General features: G+C 43.9%; 1 protein-coding gene and 1 long non-coding RNA gene across 3 annotated transcripts in view; one reads left to right on the plus strand and one right to left on the minus strand.

Moving 5' to 3' along the window:
* LOC106588355 (semaphorin-6D) overlaps positions 1–19,201 on the minus strand; it is a 100,152-nt gene that overhangs the window by 23,171 nt on the left and 57,780 nt on the right. For both annotated transcript variants that reach the window (XM_014177243.3, XM_014177250.3), the window contains exons 4-12: positions 9,647–9,861; positions 7,868–7,982; positions 7,597–7,654; positions 6,929–6,985; positions 6,638–6,739; positions 5,237–5,327; positions 4,775–4,897; positions 2,919–3,007; positions 615–832 (exon numbers count right to left, since the gene is read on the minus strand). In XM_014177243.3, the coding sequence (XP_014032718.1) occupies positions 615–832; positions 2,919–3,007; positions 4,775–4,897; positions 5,237–5,327; positions 6,638–6,739; positions 6,929–6,985; positions 7,597–7,654; positions 7,868–7,982; positions 9,647–9,776 (983 nt within the window). In that variant the 5' untranslated portion in view covers positions 9,777–9,861. The remainder of the gene's footprint in view (positions 1–614; positions 833–2,918; positions 3,008–4,774; positions 4,898–5,236; positions 5,328–6,637; positions 6,740–6,928; positions 6,986–7,596; positions 7,655–7,867; positions 7,983–9,646; positions 9,862–19,201) is intronic.
* Positions 3,004–4,525, plus strand: LOC106588357 (uncharacterized). Its single transcript, XR_014382909.1, has 5 exons — positions 3,004–3,683; positions 3,813–3,889; positions 3,985–4,027; positions 4,150–4,228; positions 4,306–4,525. It is a non-coding gene; the product is annotated as an uncharacterized LOC106588357 (long non-coding RNA).

Below are 19,201 nucleotides of genomic sequence, written 5' to 3' on the forward strand. Positions count from 1 at the left end.
AGTGATTATTGCAACAAAAAAAAAGCAGGTTAAACTATTTTGATAAAATAATTCAATTATTAGTGGGTCTTATGCTTGTGGAAGGCTTTTATTTAGCTTAGGCATACTTTTATAAGCCCTGAAATCATTAGATTATTCGTGACTGTTTGAAATGCTGTGTATTGACCTTTAATTGTTCAAGCTTATTTAGAGAAAACATTTTATATATTGTGAATTGCCCATAAGTTTGAAAAAAAGATATACAATTATTTTTAGGCCATTTTGCCCAGCCCTACATGGGGGCTGTTTGCGTTTCAAATTAGGGAGGTGTTGAACAATGGAAGTGTTAATGAATTTACCTTTAATAAAGCAGAGAACAATTCACACACGATACCTGTATTTTGGTTACATGACTTCATCTTTAGGTGGGTTTTAATTGTCCATGTTTTTTTACCCCCCCCCCCCCCCCCCACAGATATACAAAAAAGCAGGTAAAAAGGATCATGCATGGTAAAATAGTAGGAATTGTGTCTGTATGAAAGGGGTATAAGAAATGTATGGATATTGGCTTTGATGGCTTAGTGCCCAGTCATTTAACATTCATTCACCACTACTTTCTTGACCGCTAGGCTAACCTGTTAGCTTGCGTAGTGAACACTCCCACCACTGCGGGGCGCTGGTTGATCTGCAGCACGTTGGTGAGGGACTGCAGCACATCGAAGTAGAAGAAGGAGTCGCCGGGCACCGAGCAGTTGAGCCGCGTCTTCAGGAAGGAGGTCCAGTAGCGCTCCAGCACCCGAGGAGAGCCGCCGTTGTCGTTCTTACACACCCGCGCCACACGAGAGAACACCACCTTGGAGCCGAACCAGAAAATAATGAAATATCACAGAATAGTGCTTTATTATTCTTGGCGCTCTTCTCCTGACCCCCTGAGACACGTGACTTGAGAGGCTTGAAGCAGCAGGGGGGGGGGTCAGCCACAGTTCTAGCTGTCTGGGGTTACCAAGTGCCTTGCTTAAGGGCACAACGGTAGTAGCGGGTACTTGAGATTCTGTCACCAGCCGTTATGATTTCATTTTCAACTTGCCCTCATCTGGGATTTCAACCAGCAACCCGCTGGTTACACCAGACTAACTCCCACAAATGGATGTTATATTTCCCATTCATGATAGCTCTGTGGATGCGGTCCAGAAGGCTGCAGACCTGTCATTATAGTTAATCTCCTATGTCCGACCATAATGGTGCCTTTATCTTTTCACAATGAATCGATCACCCATCTCAACTAGTCTTGATACATCTGATAAGAGAACATAGTACATCCATTCTCATGTCTTGCTCTAATGGACATAGCTGAAGAACACAATTCATACAGTACAGTCATGGCCAAAAGTTTTGAGAATGACACAAATATTAATTTCCACAAAGTTTGCTGCTTCAGTGTCTTTAGATATTTTTGTCAGATGTTACTATGGATTACTGAAGTATAATTACAAGCATTTCATAAGTGTCAAAGGCTTTTGACAATTACATGAAGTTGATGCAAATATTAATATCAATATTTGCAGTGTTGACCCTTCTTTTTCAAGACCTCTGCAATCTGCCCTGGCATACTGTCAATTAACTTCCGGGCCACATCCTGACCGATGGCAGCCCATTCTTGCATAATCAATGCTTGGAGTTTGTCAGAATGTGGGGTTTTGTTTGTCCACCCACCTCTTGAGGATTGACCACAAGTTCTCAGTAGGATTAAGGTCTGGGGAGTTTCCTGCTGGACCCAAATTATCGATGTTTTGTTCCCCGAGCCACTTAGTTATCACTTTTGCCTTATGGCAAGGTGCTCCATCATGCTGGAAAACGCATTGTTCGTCACCAAACTGTTCCTGGATGGTTGGGTGAAGTTGTTCTCGGAGGATGTGTTGGTACCATTCTTTATTCATGGCTGTGTTCTTAGGCAAAATTGTGAGTGAGCCCACTCCCTTGGCTGAGAAACAACCCCACACATGAATGGTCTCAGGATGCTTAACTGTTGGCATGACACAGGACTGATGGTAGCGCTCACCTTGTCTTCTCCGGACAAGCTTTTTTCCAGATGCCCCAAACAATCGGAAAGGGGATTCAGAGAAAATGACTTCACCCCAGTCCTCAACAGTCCAATCCCTGTACCTTCTGCAGAATATCAGTCTGTCCCTGATGTTTTTCCTGGAGAGAAGTGGCTTCTTTGCTGCCCTTCTTGACACCAGGCCATCCTCCAAAAGTCTTCGCCTCACTGTGCGTGCAGATGCACCCACACCTGCCTGCTGCCATTCCTGAGCAAGCTCTGTACTGGCGGTGCCCCGATCCCGCAGCTGAATCAACTTTAGGAGACGGTCCTGGCGCTTGCTGGGCTCCCTGAAGCCTTCTTCACAACAATTGAACCGCTCTCCTTGAAGCTCTTGATGATCCGATAAATGGTTGATTTAGGTGCAATCTTACTGGCAGCAATATCCATGCCTGTGAAGCCCTTTTTGTGCAAAGCAATGATGACGGCACGTGTTTCCTTGCGGTAACCATGGCTGACAGAGGAAGAACAATGCTTCCAATTACCAACCTCCTTTTGAAGATTCCAGTCTTATTCGAACTCAATCAGCATGACAGAGTGATCTCCAGCCTTGTCCTTGTCAACACTCACACCTGTGTTAACGAGAGAATCACTGACATGTCAGCTGGTCCTTTTGTGGCAGGGCTGAAATGCAGTGGAAATGTTTTTGGGGGGGATTCAGTTAATTTGCTTGGCAAAGAGGGACTTTGCAAATAATTGCAATTCATCTGATCACTCTTCATAACATTCTGGAGTATATGCAAATTGCCATCATACAAACTGAGGCATATATGTGTCATTCTCAGAACTTTTGGCCACGACTATACATACATTTATGGTTCTATCACTGACACCCTTTTACCTTGCCCAGGGTGGTGTACTCCACTGCAATCTCACTGAGGAAGAAGTAGACATAATTCCCATACTCAATCGCATGGTGGAAATGGGGCTCTGGTGAGGCAAGCAGACACAACAAGAGGGGAGAAGTGAGAGGTGAGATCGAATGAAAGTCATTATGGGGAGTCATCATTTTCTGGAGAGTATCTGTATCTACCGGAGATGGAGTCCCTGCTGTTCAGGCATTTGCGCCAACCCTGTACTAACACCTGATTCAACTAATTACATACCCAGCCATCACCTTTGTCTTGAGACGTCTCAAGACATCTTAAGAAACACTCAATGCCATGTCTCGACATGTTATGGGTATCAAGACACTAATGTAAAATATTTAGTCTTTATATAGTCTTTATTTTGGAATGTTTAACATTTCAAATTCATGGAACATTCTACTGACAGTTGATATAAGACTCAAATGGTAGTCTGTGAAACCTGGAAGATTTACAAACAGTTTTTTTTCAACTTGAGGAAAGCAAGCAAAGCATTTTAATATGTAATGTACGTTAGCCAAAATAATATTTAGTCAATATGAAGAAATATGTTAGACATCTTGTTTTGGCGCTACCAAAAAAAAGATCCATCTCCGTTTCTTTTTTTCAGTTGCCCATGGGGGATCATAAAGAGGGGACGGGATCATGTCAAATGTCTCCACCTCGATGATCGTTCAGCCATCACCACCGATCATCTTAAGATGTCTCAAGACAATAGTTGACCTACTCTCGTTAACAGGGTGACTAATTCTGGTCTTTCCTGTGCAGTTTATTAAATAGAGAATACATCTAAATGTTACATTAAATATATCCCCCAAATAAATTGCTGGTGCATTTATAGATTTGTCTTGTTTTGTTTTATTGATCAGCCCTGCCAACCTCACGTGCTGCAGAGTAGACTGGACTTATCCGAGTGCTGACCTTTATGCATGGTTAGGCTGACGAGGTAAGACATGACTGATGCGTGCATCTGCTTTCTTGTTTTCACATGTGCTTTGGTAGTTATTGTGTAATGAACATGGCCTATTTCTCTTTTGTCAGGATACAAGGATGGAAGACATGTCAGCAACTCAACTAAATTAAGGTAAGCTGTCACCCAGCAAATACAAGTGAGAACACCGCATTGCAAAAAGGACCATGACCCCATGCAACGTTAATTTCTTCCCATGAGAACAGGAGTGCTTAACTGATTCATTCTATTTTCAGGCTGGACATAGACAAAAGCTGGGGTCCTATCTGGTGTCAAACAGTAATCCCTCGTGGACGATAGGGCTTTCTGCTTCAGGTGAGCTATTCATAAATAATGTACAAGAAAATAGCAGGGTACCTAATGATACCTAATTACATTTTATTTTCTTACAGATTAAGGAAGAGCGGCTCTGAGATCTGAGATCCCCAAACAAGAGATGACTATCTGTCTGTAAAGACTTGAAGATAGGAGTTGTTTGGAGCTCTACACCACCTTCACCACCAGTTATTTTGTTGCTTCTGAAATTGTTATTTTTGGTCAATAAATCTCGATTACTTTGATTTGGTGTCCATCACAATTGGTGCTATGGATGTGCATGAGAGTTGCAGAGTGAGTGATTAGTATTTATAATGAATAAAAAAAATGAAAACAACAAATTATAAAAATGCCTTGGTACTTCCAATACGTGTTTATAGAGACGTGTCCTCATTTTCTAAGACAGGTCTCAAGACATTGTGATGGCTGGGTATGTAAGGACTTGATGATGTAATTATGAGTTACAATGGGTGTCCTGGTACTGGGCTGAAAAATCTACACATCCCCAACCAGGACACTGACAGACACGACATTCACGTGACCGACCTCGGAGCCACTTGGAGTCGTACTTGACGGTCCGCAGGACGGGGCTGTCGTCCCCAAGACTACGGTAGATGACAGCGTCGCTGGCCAAGAAGTCGGTCATGGTGGCAGAGTAGAAATCACCACCTAGAAAATAAAGCAAGTATAGTAAATATAGCAATTAATAAGTAAGATAGTATAAAAAAAGCAAGTCATAGTAAGACAATATAATTCAAATGGTTAAGCTTTATATAAAAGACATGTCCATATCATATCTATTTACCAATTCATATATGAAACACTTACATTTATGCTATAAGAATGCTCAGATTTTTATGACTAATCGATTTAGCCATAAAACTAGGCTTCAGTTTTGACCTACCTAAAAGGCCTAACACTTAGGCTTTGGACTACATTTTATTGCTAATGGACTATGGGCAAAACATTTACATTTCAAACTCTAAATGTATAAATTGCGCCACTCACCAGCAAAGAGGCCGAGGTTGGACTGGCCCGACTCGAAGGGACAGCGTGCCTGACCCAACACCTCTTCGCCAACCTGCTCCAGGGTGGTCATCTGTGTGAGCGAGAGGAAACTTAGTTCTTTGTTGCCATTATGGCCTAGGGCCTGGACTGAAACCAGCACTACACAAACCCCTTAACCCAATACCTCCTCTGCAACATTAGTGGAATTGCTAGCACGGCTGTGGTTGCTCAGCCCCTTTGCTAGCACGGCTGTGGTTGCCCAGCCCCTTTGCTAGCACAGCTGTGGTTGCTCAGCCCCTTTGCTAGCACAGCTGTGGTTGCCCAGCCCCTTTGCTAGCACAGCTGTGGTTGCCCAGCCCCTTTGCTAGCACAGCTGTGGTTGCCCAGCCCCTTTGCTAGCACGGCTGTGGTTGCCCAGCCCCTTTGCTAGCACGGCTGTGGTTGCCCAGCCCCTTTGCTAGCACGGCTGTGGTTGCCCAGCCCCTTTGCTAGCACGGCTGTGGTTGCCCAGCCCCTTTGCTAGCACGGCTGTGGTTGCTCAGCCCCTTTGCTAGCACGGCTGTGGTTGCTCAGCCCCTTTGCTAGCACGGCTGTGGTTGCTCAGCCCCTTTGCTAGCACGGCTGTGGTTGCTCAGCCCCTTGCTGGTGCTCATAAACGATCTGGCTGCCCCTCCAGTCCCTCTGGGGACAGTCTCCTATTTGTGGCAAAGCAGGAGCAGGAGTGCACACACACACACACACACACACACACACACACACACACACACACACACACACACACACACACACACACACACACACACACACACACACACACACACGTGCTAGGGAAAACAAAACAACATCTGTCTGATTGGCTTCACCTCACTGCCTTCAATGAGCTGTAATTACCTCTCGTTTCTAATGCTAAATGACAAGACAAGTCATCTTTCTAGGCTTTTCAACAATCTCACTATTTTATGTATGCCAATTGTATTGTATGCAAAAAAAACAGGTGAATTCCTACGCCCATTTTGTAAGAAATAGTGTAAAATTAAGCATGGCGCTGACTTTTATTTAAAAAAAGTAATGAGTGATGAAAACTAAGTCAGTCTAGATTGACATCATTTCGAAGTGCAAACCGACTGCCCAGGTAGCAATTATACCTTGTCAATGCAAGAGGACTGAACACACAAAAGGCTTAGCAAAAAAAGGGGGTGAACGAAGACTCAAATTGTGGCATTGTGATAATGACTAGCTCGTTGTCTCTGCAGGCCCGCAAATCAGCAATCACAGCCTTCTAAATTGGAGTGACATTAACAAACTTCAATCATGGCTCTCTTGAATCTAAAGGTTTGATGAAAGAAAGAAATGAACAGCACACACACGCACGTGCGCGCACACACACACACACACACACACCTTGTAGTTGCGGCAGGTGGGGTTGAAGGCATTGGTGCCGCAAGCAAACAGGGTCTCATCGTTCCGCGGTACCAGCACTTTGACATAGTTGTAGCACTCATCCTGGAAAAGAAAAACACAGGATAGATAGTTAAAATAGCACTCAGGCATTACTATCACAGCAATTCACAAATACAATTATTGAGCCTTGAAACCATCCAATTATGTTATAAGGTGCACTTATGTTGCTAGGGAGAGTTTCTCTCCTGACCTCAAAGTAGACACACAAGGAACATGGTGATAGATACTCACACTGTTTCTACCTCTCACGGTACACTTGGCCACATCCTTGGACCTCCATGTGAGCTTCTGCAATACATGAAAGGGAGGGGGGGGGGGACTAAATATGACACCACACCATGCTCTAGAGAAAACCCCATCACACCCAGAGTTAAATGAAAGAGACTGACGCAATCACAGAATGTGCTCGTGTGGCCAATAGCCTGTCAGAGGCCTCTCTGTGACGTTTGGGGTCTGCCTGCCGAGAGCGTCTCTTGACTTCGCCCGCCCCGTCAACAGCAGGGGAATCTGGGAAGCTGATATGAAAAGGGGCTTCTGGGTATAACTACTGGACCTCTGCCATATTGGGGTTACGCTCGAGGGTTCTCCACTGTGGTCTTTCATGTTAAACAGAGGGGGAGGTAGCTGGGGGAGCAGCCAAGCTGAGGGCCATTGTTTGCAGGCAAGTCCATTAGTGAGGAAAACTCACTAGAGGCCAGGCTGTGGTACTTCTACAAACAAATATTATTGATGTTGCAAATAAATTATGGGTACTTTGTGTTTAGAAGAGAACAAGCAGATCAAAAGTGTGCAGTAATAAACCACACGGCCATGTTATTTCCTGTTTAGTTTTTTTTATGTTGTATTCCATCTTGCATAGCCATGTGAGGTTTGACTGACTGTTTGATTACGTAACTTACCAGCTGGGGGACGAAGTCGTCACCAGCTGTGGTCAGGTTTACTGCAAAGACATGGTCCCTGTGGGGTAAAGACTAAGATTTAGAGTCATGGTGTGCTGTTACAGTCTCATAAATAACAGGCAAACCAAGGGTTGGTTTCTCGGATTCTCCATTGAAAACGCTACAGTGTCCGGGAAACAGACCCTAGATTGGTTAGTCTGGTTGTGATGTTTAATTGGTTGCGATTGTTAACATGTGGACCAGAACGGATGCAGTGGATTGGCTGACTGACCTGGCAGCGATGTAGAGTATGTGATTGATCCTCAGCATCCTCTGGAAGTCCAGACCTAGTCTGGCTGTGTCGTTGTCCGACACCAGCCCCTGGAACCCTGGGTATAGGTAGGAGTCTATAAAGAGCGAAAATTATAATAAAGAATAGTTGAATTATCACATACATAAAGATTTTTCCAATTCATGACCCCAACTGCTATGGTATTTAAATCTTTAATAATGTAGTATTTGTTGGATTTTCAGTTGCCAGTGGCGATAAACGGATATGGCGTAGATTTGCAGTAGCTAAACTAAACCAGTCACTGTGTGGTCAGACTCTTTCCATTCTAGTCATGTCCTATTCTTTCTGTGGACTGGATCCAGGTTCAGGAGCCCTGCTTGTTTCTAAAGGTCAGACTGGAGGGAAGGTAATGAACAGAAACCTCTGATAGGACTGGACTCAAATGGCGAGTGCGGGGACTGAGTCTTGTTCATTAAGGCACGCAACAACATTTTTGAAAAACATGAGCGTTTCTTATTGGACAAATCCCTGTTTTTATTGTCCGTTCTCTTCCGTTTGGTGCCCAACGAACACAACCCTGCTGAAGGGTAGATGAAGGTTTGATAGATCCATAGTTTATTTGGCTCGGGATGAGTGAGCCAAGATAAAGTGTCTGCTACTCCAGTTCTGGCGCAAGTCATTTGCATAAATGGCAATTATTAAAGCACATATTGTAGCCGTAAGATTAAACTTCGGTCGAAAGGCTTTGTTTGGACAACACAACAGCAAATATGATGACGAGGCAAAAGTGTTCATTAAATGATAAGACTGTTGGCATTTCGTCGATGGCAAAGACGACGCCGACCCGCAACATGCAGAGTGAGGAGCCGAATATGCTCTAACACTAAAAAAAATGCCCTTGAGAAGTCCACTCTCACTCCCAGTTTGTGTAGATGGGTCTGATGTTGTCATTTCCACTGTCCGATATGTCAGGAGATATATCTGTAGTCAAATCGGTTTCAAGGTGTGTTAGCTACTACATCTGGCTGAAAAAAAAGAGCTGATCTCAGCCGGACATTTTCAGCATTTCTCCTCGACTTGATTTGCGCATACCGGAACCACACTAAACTCCCTCTCGTTCTTTTTGCCCTCTCTCTTTCCGCGATTTGAAGCTGCTGACCGCGCAAACCAACTCCTTTCTAATGCCACTGTGCCAATGACAGCCCCTCGGCGACACTTTCTCCTTCGCCTCTCTTTATCCACCTTTCTCACACCAATAATGTATAGAACCTGTCGGGCTCATTAACTATCATGTAAACCATACCCCCTAGAGCCCATAGACCCACATACAGTTAGAGAACTGTGGGAAAACTGTGCCCCAACACCCACTCAAAATCCAATGATGGCCATTTTGAGTGCACCTCTTTGCTTAATCTAATCTTGTGTTTAATTTGCACAAGACCATCCCTCCACACTCATCTCTCGTGCAGGCCAACTCGACAGCCTGACTTCAGCTCATCAATGTATTAACAAGGTAGCATTAGGGCTCTGAGCCAGCCTTAGGCCACACAAATAGGGTATCGGTTTCCTTGCGTAATGCTGTTGACAAATATCACAGCAATCTTCCTCCGCTAACTCTGGGATAGATTTATGTGTCACATCATATTAGTGCACTCTAACTACCAGTCCTGTGCTTCTAAATTAATCCCCTTATATCACAGAGGAAAAATATGCAACATGGCACCACTTGGCCTTTTAAATCACTCTAAGCCAAATCAGGGGGCTGGTGGGGCTACTCACGCTCCCATCCGACAACGTTGATTGGCTCCAGGTCCTTGGGGAAGGGCGTGGCCATGGCGAACAGTAGACAGGAAGTGAGTGTGAGGGCCGCCAGCAGGAGACGCCGCCTCATCCATTTTGGAGGGACCATCTTGAATGAGGAGAAGGGGGTTGGGTAGCAGCAAAGGCGGTTTCAGCAAGTCATGGTGTGGGGCTCCGATCCAAGGGAGCACTGTCTGTGGAGGGAAATATGGACGGAGAAGAGAGGAATTAAATTCAGTCAGATTAAAAAAGGGGTCATAGAATACACCCGCTGTTTGACTATACATGTCAACCTATTTCACGGATATGTCATGCCAAATCTGTAATTGCTCAATTTAGGACATTTTCTCAATTGGCTAGTGATCTTCGCAAATTAATCGATTTGATTTAAAGAAAATTTATTCAGGAGCCAATGTCTATTAAATCGAATGATACAATTTCAGGACAAGAGGCATTTTCTGCTTGCATTATCTAAACAAAAAGCTACAGTTATGGTTCATCATAGCCTAATGGCATCTAATGGCAACACAAAGCTGCGAGCATAACAAAATGTATTCTTCATTACAATTTTTGAAAGAAATGCAAAAAAATAAAAATCACACTGGACAAATGATTCACGTGATTGTCTCCGTGTTCTGGTCTATCAACTCATGACACCGGCAGCAGTCCAGAACTCGTAAAACTAAACTAAATGTTAAACACTAATATAAACACTAATAAAACATTTTCCCCAAGGTCAGACTGACACCAGCCAGTTTTGGTCAGAAATATTAATGATCGACTTCAGGCTGTCTGCTTTCGTCAAAACAATATCAATGAGGAACGAACGGTTCGAGCTGGAATCCAGATGGTCTTAACGGCTGCCAACGTCAACATCTGCCTCTTAGAGTGCTAACATACAGCGCTAACGCACACAGCCAGAGCGATGACAAGAGGGAGATGCTGGCGGGAAAGGTCATTCTGTCTGAGATACTATACACGTCAGTCCAATGGACCGTAGAGATGCGTCGATCTACATTCTGAACGAGTCAATTGATAGTTTCATTGAAGTCGTTTGACTCATTTTACAGGAAACGTTTCATATTGTAACGGCTGCATCAAGTTGATAAACCAAGTGGATTACACAACCAAGTGGATTACACAGAGCAAGATCTAGATTTACTACAATATCATACATTACTAGGTTAGCATTCTAAAATCCTGACCTTCTGACTCTTTCGTGAGGAATACTGTGAGGAATGCTGCTAGCAAGAGGACATGCATCATTAAACTAGGCATGTCTCCACTGACTCGCTAGAGCAGGGTTTCCCAAAACTCGGTCCTCAGGAACCCAAGGGGTGCATGTTAAGTGTTTTTGTCCAAGCACTACACAGCTGATTAAAAAAAATAATAAAGCTTAATCAGCTGTGTAACCAAAACGTGCACCCCTTGGGGTCTTGAGGACCGAGTTTGGGAAACGCTACGCTAGAGAAAGGATGTAAGCTTGCCGCGCTAACTAAATGCCCTCCCAAAGTCAACAAACAGGAGCTCTCGCCATCAATATCAATTAGCCTACGCCATCCTAGTTTAGATTCCGAGCAGGTGCTGTGCTTAGCCGCGAGGTCAGCCAGTCATGCCCCCCCCCCCCCCCAGCTATAAATGATAAGGATTAGCATTAGCGTCTAGTCGTGTTTACGTTGTGGCTCGCGGTAGCCTCTACTCTAAAGGATTACACCCACTCAGACACGCAAGATTTACTGCTCCACTACAGTCAGACTGAAGATACATGAATGAGGCAACCAGTGTTGTCATTCAATCGATGTTTGGAGGAAGTAACACGGGACAGTCTGAGGTCATTTTTGTGATCATATTACACAAAGAGGGGAAGAGTTCAAACCTTCCCCCCACTGACTAGCATAATCAGCACGACACATGAAAACGGGTAATGTTGTAACTGTGCCGTATGGAAAGTTTGTTTCCAGAACAATATAATAGAACAAATGAAACAATGTATATTTTTTGTGGGCAAACCAAGGTCATATTGTATGACTGAGCTAAGGCCCAGCTGCTTTCAGTCCACCTTCAGCTTACCTCACTAGTGAGTTGAGGAGCTAAAAGTGAGAACATACATTCCCATCTTCTCCAATAGAGTGGTTGTTACAGCGCTGCTAAGAGCTCCCAGCTGGGAGACAACGACCCCGGAGACAAAAACTCACTCTAGCTCTTCAACTTGTTCTCTATTGTGGTGGCGCCTGCCTGGGTTGTGGTAGTCACAACCGTGGGGGACATTTCCTGTCAAGAGGCAAAAGATCAAAAGTACTGTATGAAACTGCAACAGGAGACGACTGAAGCCATCTCGGATTGATTTATGAGGTTTGCTTCCGTTTGCTATGCTAAGTGTTGTAAATGTATAAAGACCAGTCACCAGACATGGAAAAATCTAATCAAAATGTATGTTTTGGTCCCATATTCTTAGCACGCAATGACTACATCAACCTTGTGACTTGTTGGATCCATTTGCAATTTGTTTTGGGTTGTTTTCTCAACAGTAACTGGCATCCAACGAGTCTGTAGAGTCACAAGCTTGACGTAGAATATGGGACCAAACACTCAACTTTTGATTACTTTAACACACTAAGTCAAATTGTCCAAATACTTATGACAAATGTGGAGACTAGATACATAGTGCTTTCATTCCTAAACGGTAAAACAGGCATGTATGAAAATACCCTCAAATAAAAAAGTGACATTCTATACTGCCGCCTCGTATGAAACATTTGGAGTATAAATGTTGGAGTATAAAGTCAGATTGTTAGCTTCACTGTCCAAATACATGAGGGGAGTGTAACATGAGGTTAGCTCCCTTACGTGGAAAGGAGACCAACAGCAGGAATGAACTATTCTGGAAAGATGTTCAGGCTTTAAAAGAAGAGATCTAGCTCTCCCCCTAAAATTCCACAAGAGGCGTGGGTGTCAGTCACCATACCGTTCAACTTCTCAACCCTCTCTCTGCGGTCACCGGCGCACGCCTGAGGTTTTGGAGCGATCGGGGAAAACCTCACTTCAGCTGAGACTGATTACGGTCCATGACAAATCACTCCACACGCGTCCGCCAGCTTCTACACCACAATTAACTAAACACATAATCTCTGTTATGTACTACATAGTTCCAAAACCTCCTCTGCACTTTTGGTTTGTGTCAATGCATGGGAATGTGGATCCTCAGAGTGTCATTTATATCGAGAGACCAGTCCAACATTTTCCTCACTCTTATTCTTTTATTATTTTGGACTGTACTCGGGCACTGTGAGAAAACTACGGAATTGGGGAATATATAAAAGGATCGTTTCCCACAGACTACACCAGTGCCATGGTTGAAAAGGGTTACAATGATCCACGGACAAAACAAGAGTCTTCAATCTACAGACTACAACACGGGTCGCTTCCCTCATGTTTGTTATTAGATCTAGAGACTTAGAGTTAAGTGAATTGCTAAATTTCCTCTCATTTCGTCCCACGTTACTGCGGAGGCTGGGGGTTACCCCTGGTTTGAAGTCAAGGGCAAAAAATTATAGTAGAGGAAGGCATCATCTTACCACACTACACGAAGGATTCACAGCATTTGTGAGTCTGTTAGAGAGGGGAAGAGACAAGTTTGAACTATGCATCCGGCAAAAATAAACTTGGTTTGGTACGGGCATAGCTTGCCACTGGCGGGTGTGTGTCATTACATACTGCATTAGATGACTCCCAGCTAGGGGACAGCCAACATTAATTTCCCACGTACCTACTTAAATCGCTATTCATTCCTCATCTGCAGTTTTTCTAACTCTACAAACTCTCGAGAACAACCCACGTATCTAAGATAGCATAAACACAGCCCCCTAGGGACACGCAATGCTTTCTACACCTAGAGGGCCCACAACGAGGTTCTGTAAACACAACACCAAGACTAACTCTTCACTGCTTGAGTGGACTTGGAGAAAAAAAACATCTTGTAATACAATTTCTGGGAACTCTAGGTTGTAGTGAGTTGAGGGGGTGAAATGCTCTTACAACGCAGGAGCAATGGAAGGAGAAAGAGGGGGAGGCTTTGCCAATATTGGCTTATAGAGCTTGCGGAAAAACTACATGCGTAAGGTAAATCTTACAGCTGATTTGTGGTGATCAGTGCTTAAGTATGTAATCTTAAATGGGAGAGGGACAGCTTGAGGGTACCGTAAACAGCATACCTGTCACTATCACTAGTTGGAAAGACCACCTTGAGGCTTAAAGCAATCATTGGCCTTCAATTGGCTTAATGTCGTTCCTTTCTGTTCCTTTTTAAACCTCAAATATAATATATATATATATATTTTTTTTACATTAAGCTTGACATTAAATTACTTCACCGATCAGTGCGGATAGAGCAGCTTGCTATGAAGCGGGCAAGCTATAGCCTAGTTGTTTATATGAGTGATGGACAGACTAGTGTACAGCTCGGGATGCACCCAAAAAAAAAAATGCGGGTGAGGAGAGAGCGAGATAGCTAGCTAAGCCTCCTCCACCCTAACAAGCTTGTGTGTGCAGAGCGGGGAAACAGAATTAAAAATACTTACCTTTTTCTAGTTAATAAATCCAATGTGAAACGTAATAACTATAGTATCCTTAATTAACTAGAATTTAAAAAGTTTAGCCATTCTTCTCTAATTAAAAATGTTTCCCTAATTTCTAAAATCACACTTGTGATGCCCTGTGAAAGGTTGAGAATATTTTCAGTGAAACAATCTGAAGCAAGCATTAACATATTACACTCAGGGCTGATCAAACACGCACACAGCAAATAAGTACTGTATGTGTCTGTGGAGCTTGGCAACCATTCAAATACACTTTTACAACTGTACTGGGACCTGTAAACACCAAGTGCGCCAAAAAAGCAAGTGTGGCATTGATATTTTGATTGAAAGATCCAGGCTTATAAAAATCAGGTTGAACATTTGGACACTGCATGGGTCCGTTTTACGATGGGTTGAATGAACCTGAGCCTGAAAATGAAACAAATCAAGTGCACATGCCCTCTGATGTCATCTAAATGCACATCATCAGTTGCGTTACGAGTGGTCATTAAAATAACTGATGGCATTGCATACGTTTCTGCTTACGAGCACGTTGTTTGGGCTCAGAGAAATCAATGTTGTCCGTAGCACACATCAATGGCTGCGTGTTCTATGTAAAACAAAAAGTATTTTTTTTCTCCACAGGATTACTGATTAGATGGTACTGGTCATTGCTCGTGTTGAACTTGAGTAACCTTTCTGAATGAAGCTTGATCAGTGGCCGTGTATGAATTGATGCAGTTGGCAGCTGTGTTTACAGCTCAGCGTTTACAGCTCAGTATTCAATTCCGTGTGTGTGTGTGTGTGTGTGTGTGTGTGTGTGTGTGTCTTGCACTGCTCTTTCCCTGGTCTCTGATGATCCACGGGACACGGTTAGCCCCTTTGCTATGCAAGTCAGCTGCCAATCTCCTCCTAGCCACTCGCCACCCACCCGGCAAAATCCAAGTATCTGCTTTGGCAGCAGAAACAAGATCCGTCACGGAACCCTGGCGCGACCTGGGAATATCCCAGTGGTCAGCGGCTTTGGTGAGCTGTGGCTCATTTTGTGCTCATTCCTCCATTTCCTCTCACAGCCGGGCAGCCCTCAGGGATCATTAGGAGGCCTTTTGAAGATGAGCAGCAGCGTTTTCCTTCCGAGCATCACAGCGTCAGCTCTATCACGCACACCTGAAACCGCCAGGCCCAGACAGGATCGTTTTAGGATAATGTGAGGTCTGTGTCTTGTCTTTTGCGCGTGCTTTGTTTTTCCTCCCTGGGTCTCCATTTCTTTGTTTTTCTCAACAGGTCTATCGGTTTATCCCATTCTCTGTTTTTCATAAACACTCAAAGCTCGAACAAACACTGAGTGATTGTAAAATGCATATTTTCTCAGTTTTCCCCTCTCAGCCATGCTTGTTTGGTGGTTCTCACTTAACAACAGAAGGCTTTTGTGCTTGGCAACAGAGGTATTTGCCTGTTCTGTCACAAAGATGATAATAAATAGGCTTGTTTTTCAAAAATTGGAGAGAGTACAAAGAAACCAAATCTAGTAAACATGAGATGAAAGAGGGAAGCCCAGAAAATACATTGTTTCAAAAGACAGATTAACTTTTTGCCACACATTAAAATAGAGAAACGGCCTGACCACTGATCCAACAGAATGATGAGGGCGGGGAGGGTATAGAGGAATCAAAAGACCAGCCATTGCTGAGTCTGTAGTTCTGGATTACCACAAAGAGGCTTCGGAGAATCCCAAAGGTGGCGTTAAACATCTGTATAGACCGCATTACCTTTCCTCCAGGATAAAGTAGTAAAGCAGAAAGGAGAGGGTTTGGTACAAAGCTGAGCTCACCGCTTCCTGATATCCTCCTGCCACAATAGATCGATCACTTTGTACGAGTGACTTTTCCATTTTAACCGCAGCCTACGGAAATTCACAGGTTATGAATCAATGGGATCTATCTGTGCACTTTTTAAGCCCTCCATTTTGAATACGGCGCTAGGCACCGTAAAATGCCACGACCTCGCCTGCTCGCTTCCTGATGCTTTACGCCGCGATGAAGTACTTAATCATTGTGTATGCTCTTACATTGTAATGGCACCTTACAGACATTACAGGGTACCCGTCTGGCAAGGCATGTTACTAACCAAAACGCATGGCAAGTCAAAGGATGTTTATCACAAATGGTTTCTAGGAGAGAGGGAAACCAGGTCAAAATGCCTGTTCCTCAGCAAGATCCTCCCTCTGGCTCAATAGGCCTAAAATGGATTTGGTGGAGATCAGCCTACAGATAACACAAATCTCTGTTCAGTTGTCTTGATATACAACAAAGAAATTCACTGTGTGTGAATGCTTGCTCTTTAAGAGTCCTTCACAGAGAGAGGTGTTTCCTTTTTTATAAAATATTGAATTGGCAATATTTATGCAATGCAGAAATTCTCCATATGCACAAAGAGCTTATTTCTCTCAAATGTTGTGCACAAATGTGTTTACATCCCTGTTAGTGAGTATTTCTCCTTTGCCAAGATAATCCTTCCACCTGACAGGTGTGGCATATCAAGAAGCTGATTAAACAGCATGATCGTTACACAGGTGCACCTTGTGCTGGGGACAATAAAAGGCCACTAAAATGTGCAGTTTTGTCACACAACACAATACTACGATGTCTCAAGTTTTGAGGGAGTGTGCAGTTAACATGCTGACTTGCAGAAATGTCCACCAGAGCTGTTGCCAGAGAATTGAATGTTAATTTCTCTACCATAAGCAGCCACCAGCGTCGTTTAAGAGAATTTGCCAGTACGTCCAACCCGCCTCACAACCAGACCACGTATAACCACGCCAGTCCAGGACCTCCACATCCAGCTTCTTCACCTGCGGGATCGTCTGAGACCAGACACCCGGACAGCTGATGAAACTGAGCATTTCTATCTGTAATAAAGTCATTTTGTGGGGAAAAACTCCTGATTGCTCCCCAGTGGGTGGGCCTATGCCCTCCCAGGCCCACCCATGACTGCACCCCTGCCCAGTCATGTGAAATCCATAGATTAGCGCCCATTTCATTTATTTAAATTGACTCATTTCCTTATATGAACTGTAACTCAGTAAAACCGTTGAAATTGTTGCATTTATATTTTTGTTCAGTATAGAGAGAGTGCCTTGAAACATGGCACTGGACCGTGAGAGAAAAACTGGGATAAGCTTTCATCATGACAGCTAATCCAGCAGCCATCTTTCATTGCTGAAGGACAAACACCAAAAGAGCCTTCTCTCCTAGAAAAGAGACACAGAGGGGAGAAAATATATATATATATATATATATATATATATATATATATATATATATATATATATATATATATATATATATATATATATATATATATGAGAGAGAGAGCAGTGCATCGGAGAGAGACCACAGGAGAAAGAGAGAGAAAAAGTTAATCAACAATGAGAGTAACCACACACACACAAACGCGTCCACACAGCTGTAGAGAGACGGGGGATACAAACAGTCCGGTTTGTAGCGGGCGGCTAGCAGGCGTGGTGCTAAGCCTTGGCAGAGGGACCATTAAGTGTGAGCATGTGATAAATGCACTGGGCTCCACAGACCTGAAGTTCTCATTACTCTGTGTGCAGTAGAGAGCTACAGAGCCATCGCTCATGAAGGATGGGGGATCCATTGGCTGTGTGAATGTGTGTGTGTGTGTGTGTGTGTGTATTGGCGTGCATGCGTATGTGTGCGCACGTGCGTCCGCCTGTGTCCAACTTGACCAACACAACGCTATTCATATCAATCAATGACTCCCATTCATATTCTCTCTTTGGCACGGAGGGCGTAGCCTTTTGGGCAATAGGGTACAGTGAGAGGGGAGGTGGAGTGGTAACATAAGCCCTGTGTTATCAAGCCCCTTAGAAACACTTTGTGGTCTTAACGTCGCATTCCGTTGCCCTCCACAAACTCCATTTCTGCCCTTCTCGTCTCTCTTGGCCGTCATCTGTGGAATTTCCCCAGGCGACTCCAAGGCCAGAAGCACTTTGGGGACGGGGACGGGGATGGGGGGCGGGTTTGCATCAAACGAATAGCTAGCGGGAAAGAAAGAGCCAATGTTGCCTGAAGGAAGGAGGTACGTTTATTTTTATTTGTTATGTTTGATATGTCGAAAGCCTGTGCCGGTTGCCCTCAAGAGGGTCAAGTTAGAGGCATAACTAAAGTGTATTCAATGCAAATGTAAGAACATACAGCTTTAAGAGAGCAGGGCTTAAGAAATGATCAAGTCACTATGATTCAGAGCTATCGTTTTATGATTCTATTAACTTTGTTTGGTGGAAGAGACAATTAATTCCACATTGGAAATAAAAAAGCGGGGGGGGTACGCTGTTTTCGCATCGCATCAAAGTAATTCTCTTCGATTGCCAGTGAGAAAACAGGGGAAGGGCAAGAGGCTGTTAAACTGTTTGAAAGAGATTCTCAATTAAATCAAGGACACTGAACAACGAGCGATGGTCGCTAAAGAAAAAAAGAGGCGAAAGATGAACGTCAGATTAGACAGATGAAGGGGTTTAAAATAGGCCCTCACTCATCTTCAGGGAGAGATGAAAAGCAGAAGCAGGACTGAAGGGTCCCTCGTTCTCCCTCCCTCTTTTTCCCCCACTTTCTCCCTTCTCTCTGCAATCTTTCTCCATCCCCACTTTCTCTTCCAACGCTCTTTCTTCTGCTTCCCTATCTTCAATCACGCTTTCTTATTTGGAGCATTCCTCCATGTCTCTTGAACTCGAATCGTCCGTCTTGAACTCAAATCGTCCGTCTTGAACTCAAATCGTCCGTCTTGAACTCAAATCGTCCGCAAATCGTCCGTCTTGAACTCAAATCGTCCGTCTTGAACTCAAATCATACTTCTGTTTCTCTCCCCATGCCACTTTGCTTTCTTCCCTCTCATCTCAGCCTACCGCCTGCTGCTTTGGTCCACTTCTTTGATCGCC

The sequence above is a fragment of the Salmo salar genome, chromosome 27 (genome assembly GCF_965601325.2).
Source record: "Salmo salar chromosome 27, fSalSal1, whole genome shotgun sequence".
Classification (NCBI taxonomy): domain Eukaryota; kingdom Metazoa; phylum Chordata; class Actinopteri; order Salmoniformes; family Salmonidae; genus Salmo; species Salmo salar.